Below are 5,380 nucleotides of genomic sequence, written 5' to 3' on the forward strand. Positions count from 1 at the left end.
GAGGGAGAGGGCAGGGAGGAGGGGAGGGAGGAGGGGGAGGAGGAGGGGAGGGAGGGGAAGGAGGAGGGAGGAGAAAGAGGAGGGGGAGGAGGAGGGAGAGGAGGGAAGAGGGAGAAGGGGAGGGAGGAGAAAAGGAGATGGAAAAAGGAGGAGGGGAGGGAGGGGAAGGAGGAAGGGAGGAGGAGTGAAGGGAGGAAGGAGGAGGGGAAGAGGAGAGGGGGAGGAGGGCGAGCCCAGCACACGGCCAGCAGGTGGCAGCATTGCTCAGGGAGCAGTGTGGGGAGGGGTCTGCCAGATTCGCAGCCAGCGCAGACCAGACATGGGGACCTGGATTCCAGAGCCCTGCCCAGGACTGGTTCCCAATGGACCCAGGCCCCATCCGGACACCGGCCCGCAAGCCTGGGTGACCCCGGCAAGTGGCCTCTGCTCCCCGCCCAGAGTCTGTCCGAGGCAGGGCCTGGCAGCCCCACGGCCCTGGTTCTGTCCAGAGGACCCACTGGCCGCCCCCCCTCCCCCACCACGCCCCTGGGCCCCAGGCGCCGGCAGCCCGGCCCTCCCTCCCTCTGGGGGTGGGGACAGGCCTGGGCAGAAGAACCCTCATTTAGGGCTCACGGTGGGGGGGGGGGGGGTCCAGGAGGACAGCCCTGTCCACTACCCCGTGGACGAAGGCAGCAGCCGGGGCCCCCTCTGCTCCCTGGACAACAACCACACCTACTTCATCCTGGTGGAGCCTGGGCCTCCCGGGAAGGGGGACGGGCCGTCGGAGCTGCGGCTGAGGCTGGAAAAGCACATCGCGGAGCAGAGAACCGGCTATGGGGGTGAGACCTGTCCCAGGGCGGGTGGGAGGGGGGTGGTCATGGGGGCACGGGGTGTGCGCATTCCGGGCTGAAGGCACTGAGCGTGCCTGAGTGTGGAGACCTGGCCTCTGGGGGTCTGGGATGGGAAGCGGTCAGTGCGTTGGTGGGGGCGCAGCTAGGAGTTTGGCCCCGCCGGGCAGCGACATTCCTGCCGGATGAGAGAGTTGCTGGTTTGTTCGCCCGGCCGCCCCGGGGCTCCCCAGGGGCGGGGGTGGGGGGGCTCGGGGCTTGGGAAGGAAACGGATTTGCGAGCTTTGAAAGGCCTGGTTTCCTCTACCAGCCAAGCTAGCCACGAGGTACGCTGCCACCAGAGGGCGGTGTTGCCCAAGGAACGGATGTGACTGTGGCCAGAGGTGGGTTTGAAAGCTGGGTTTCTAGTATTAAGAAATACCAGTGCGTAAGTAAAACGTATACACACGATATATAACTGCCTACAATATTTATCAACAGCCTAAATATCTGCTGAGTATTCTTTAAGAATAAAAATATGGTCGAGGCCGCATTTAGACCACGTCGGTGGTGGGGGGCTCCGGCTCGCTGAGGCCTGGACGGCACGCACCGGTCTGTCCTCTAGATTCAACGAGGAGGCCGCTCTGGGAGTCACAGGGGCCCGCTGCTCCCTGCCTCCCCAGCGTCCTCCCGCGTCGGGATTCTCGTTTCCGGCTAACGTTTGGGGGCAAAGCCGACCAAGGCCCCTCCCCTACTCTTTGGTTTGCTCCCGCGGGCCTGCAGGGCGATCGGCAGAGCTTTCTGCCATGACGGGAATAGAGGCGCTTGAAACGTGGCTGCTGCAGCCAGGGATTGAGTGTTTCACTTCACTTACGTTCCTCTGTGTCTAAATATCTGTGAGCGGCCCACTGGGCAGTGGGGTGCGGGGCTGACGTCCTTGTCCCCAAGCGAAGGGGCTCGTGTCTGTATGTGATATGCAGCCTGGAGCCCACACTTCACTAGAAAAAGCCTCCGGGCAGGTGTCTCCCCAGATAATGTTGGGGGTGATGGCCAGCGGCCTGGGTGCCCACCCCAAGGGGAGGGTGCCAGGGTCCCCACTTGCTCGGACACCTGGGAGGACTTGGCCGGCGCTCTGTCTGCAGGCACCAGCAGCATCGAGATCCCCGTCCTCTGTCTGTTGGTCAACGGCGACCCCAGCACCCTGGAGGTAGGGCAGGGGAGGGAGGTGGGGGCCTGGCGGGAGCCCCCTGGCCGGCTGCGGCTTCCTGCGGGGCCCTCCCTGGCCTGGGACGGGTTACCTCTGGCACATGGGCCCAGGGCGGCCCCTGAGCTGACTCGGGGTCCACTCTCCCCGCCACGCCGCCTCAGAGGATCTCCAGGGCCGTGGAGCACGCTGCCCCGTGGCTGATCCTGGCAGGCTCGGGTGGCATCGCGGACGTGCTGGCTGCCTTCGTGAACCAGCCCCACCTCCTGGTGCCCCAGGCGGTGGAGAAGCAGTTCAAAGAGAAGTTTCCCGGAGAACGTTTGTGCTGGGAGGACGTCGTGCACTGGACCCAGCTGGTAGGGGCCCCCCACAGGACGAGGCCCCCCTCCCGGGTGGGCCGCCCCCGGGGGAAAGTCCTGCTGGGCGTCTCCATGCCTCCTGTCCACGAGGAAGGGCCCAGCCTCCTCCCTTCCCCAACAAAGTCTCCAAGCCCGCTCTGGCTTCAGGCCCCTGGCCTGCCCCCTGCCCCCAGGGCCACTCAGGGCCTTTGTCCCGGTGTCCCAGCTGCAGAACATCACCTCCCACCCACACTTGCTCACCGTGCACGACTTCGAGCAGGAGGGCTCCGAGGAGCTGGACACCATCATCCTGAAGGCCCTGATAAAAGGTGAGGGCGCAGGGGCAGGGGTGAGCGGGGGCGCCAGCTGTGTAGGGGCTGCTTCCCGCACCCGCCCCGTCCTGGGCCTCACCCTCCAGGATCTGACACGTCCATGGGGCCGGGCCACCGCCCAGGGACCACGTCAGTCAGCAGCCAGGACTCCCGGGATGGCACCCCTCTGCTGTGCGTGTGTGTGTGTGTGCACGTGCTCATGCATGCACCTGTGTGCGTCACATGCGGGCGTGTGCCTGTGTGAGTGAGCGTGTGCCTGAGTGCCTGTGCCTGTGTGCGGGGCCCAGTGCTCGGTTTTCCAGCAGCACATGTAACAACACTGGAACGACACAGGGATGGCCCTGGCTTCTGTGCAAATTTGTCCAGCGTTCTGTGCTCGACAAGTTTCAGTTTGACCTATCTTACTGTAATTTAAGAAACTGAAGCGTTCAACCCAGCGGCTTTTAGTACATTTGCGAGTTGTGCAACCATCCCCACTGTCTAATTCCAGAACGTTTGCATTGCCCCAAAGGCAGTCTGGCACCGTTCAGTCACTGCCCGTTTCCCTGGCCCCCGGTGGCCACCGGCTCGCTTTCTGTGTGGACAGATTTGCCCCTCTGGGGCCCTTCCCATCCATGGGCTCCCGCCGTGGGCAGTGTTCGGCTCCCTCCTCTGAGCCCGTGTTTCTGAAGAGCATCCACGCTGTGGCCTGCTGGTGCCTCCCTGCTTTCCAGGGCCGAGGGACACTCCACGGAGCGGAGGGACCGCGTTGTCTCTCTCTGTTCCTCTATGACAGACACTGTGCTGTCCCTGCTGTTTGGCTGCCCCTCAAAAGGCTTTTCATGGTGGGGACACGCCGTGCCGAGGGCCTGACCTCGGGCAGCCAGACACAGACCCAGGCCGGGAGGGGCAGGGGGGCCGGAAGCTCCTCCAGACAGACCATCCACTCCCCCCGGCTCCACTCACCCTGTCCCGTCGGGGTCCCGGGAGCCATCATTTCTGCCGACAACCTTGCGACGCCGTGGGCCTCTCGCCGTCACTCCGAGGGCGTGACGCAGGCCATGGCTCCAGGGCTGTGTGTCCAGAAGACCACCGCGAGGGGCCCTGGGCTCGCCGCTCACCTCCCGCCCGCTCTGCCCGCAGCCTGCAAGAGCCACAGCCAGGAGGCGCAGGACTACCTGGACGAGCTCAAGCTGGCCGTGGCCTGGGACCGCGTGGACATCGCCAAGAGCGAGATCTTCAACGGGGACGTGGAGTGGAAGGTGCCCGCCCGCCCACCCGCCGGCCGACGCCTCCGGAGCCTCGCCTCTGGCCAACACAGGGGCGAGCGCCGAGTTGAGGGCCTGGGGGCAGGCGGCGCCCCGAGGGCCGCCGGCGGGGGCCCCTTCTGCCCCACGCGGCCGAGGAGGGGGGGGCAGGGAGGCCACGGCTCCCGCTCACTCGGCCCCTCTCCCCGCCCCGGGCGTGTCGGGTGGCGGCCCCAGTCCCGCGACCTGGAGGAGGTGATGATGGACGCGCTGGTGAGCGACAAGCCCGAGTTCGTGCGCCTCTTCGTGGACAACGGCGCCGACGTGGCGGACTTCCTGACGTTCGGGCGGCTGCAGCAGCTGTACCGCTCGACGCCCCCCAAGAGCCTGCTCTTCGACCTGCTGCGGCGCAAGCACGAGGAGGGCCGGCTGACGCTGGCCGGCCTGGGCGCCCAGCAGGCCCGCGAGCTGCCCGAGGGCCCGCCCGCCTTCTCCCTGCACGAGGTGTCCCGCCTGCTCAAGGACTTCCTGCACGACGCCTGCCGTGGGCTCTACCAGGCGGTGAGCGGGGGGGCCCGGGCCGGGCGGGGCACAGCGGGGCGGGGCCACCCTGACGCTGACAGCCCGGTCCCACAGGAGCGGAGCCCGGCCGGGCGGCCCGAGGCCGGGAAGGGGCTGCTGGACCTGAACCGAAAGAGCGAGAACCCGTGGCGGGACCTGTTCCTCTGGGCCGTGCTGCAGAACCGCCACGAGATGGCCGCCTACTTCTGGGCCATGGTGGGTGGGGCCCGGACTGGGGGGGGGGGGCGGGGGGGGCCGGGCAGGGGCGGCGTGGTGGGCGGCCTCCTCAGACCCCGTCTCCCAGGGCCAGGAGGGGGTGGCCGCCGCTCTGGCCGCCTGCAAGATCCTCCGTGAGATGTCCCACCTGGAGGCGGGGGCCGAGGGGGGCCACGGCGGGAGCGAGGCCAAGTACGAGCAGCTGGCCCTGGGTGAGCCACCGGCCCGGCGGGGTGCAGCGGGGCTCTGGGCGGGGCCCTGGGCACACACCGGGTCCTGCTACCCCTCGGGACGTTTGGGGTGACTGACGGGGGGAGGGAAGGGCCCTGGGCAGGTCGGGCGGGCAGGCCTCGGCAGCCCCCGGGGGGGGGGGGGTGGGTGCAGGGCAGAGGAGGGAGGGGCGCATGGGCGAGTGCGGGCGGCCGGCGCCCTCGGGCAGGCCTCTTCTCTGAGTGCTACCGCAGCAGCGAGGACCGCGCCTTCGCCCTGCTGGTGCGTCGGAACCGCTGCTGGAGCAGGACCACCTGTCTGCACCTGGCCACCGAGGCCGACACCAAGGCCTTCTTTGCCCACGACGGGGTGCAGGTGAGGGTCTGGCTTCGGGGAAGGCCGTCAGGGGCAAAGCGGACGGCAGACGGGAGGTGCCCCGGGAGCCCCCCTCCGCCACTCTCCGTGTCCATGCCCCGCCCCCCCCCCC

At 67.9% G+C, this 5,380-nt stretch overlaps 1 protein-coding gene across 1 annotated transcript; it reads left to right on the forward strand.

Moving 5' to 3' along the window:
* Window positions 1-218: 218 nt before the first annotated feature.
* Window positions 219-5,355, forward strand: LOC121024505 (transient receptor potential cation channel subfamily M member 5-like; the record flags this gene model as incomplete). The annotated part of the gene is made up of 9 exons (XM_040466731.1): window positions 219-818; window positions 1,949-2,013; window positions 2,175-2,366; window positions 2,575-2,677; window positions 3,803-3,921; window positions 4,144-4,467; window positions 4,543-4,683; window positions 4,772-4,895; window positions 5,123-5,355. Coding segments are annotated over exons 1-9 (1,800 nt in total), but the record flags the coding sequence as incomplete, so codon positions are not given.
* Window positions 5,356-5,380: the final 25 nt, after the last annotated feature.

This window comes from Herpailurus yagouaroundi, unplaced genomic scaffold, assembly GCF_014898765.1.
Source record: "Herpailurus yagouaroundi ecotype Mexico unplaced genomic scaffold, PumYag 65431, whole genome shotgun sequence".
Lineage (NCBI taxonomy): Eukaryota > Metazoa > Chordata > Mammalia > Carnivora > Felidae > Herpailurus > Herpailurus yagouaroundi.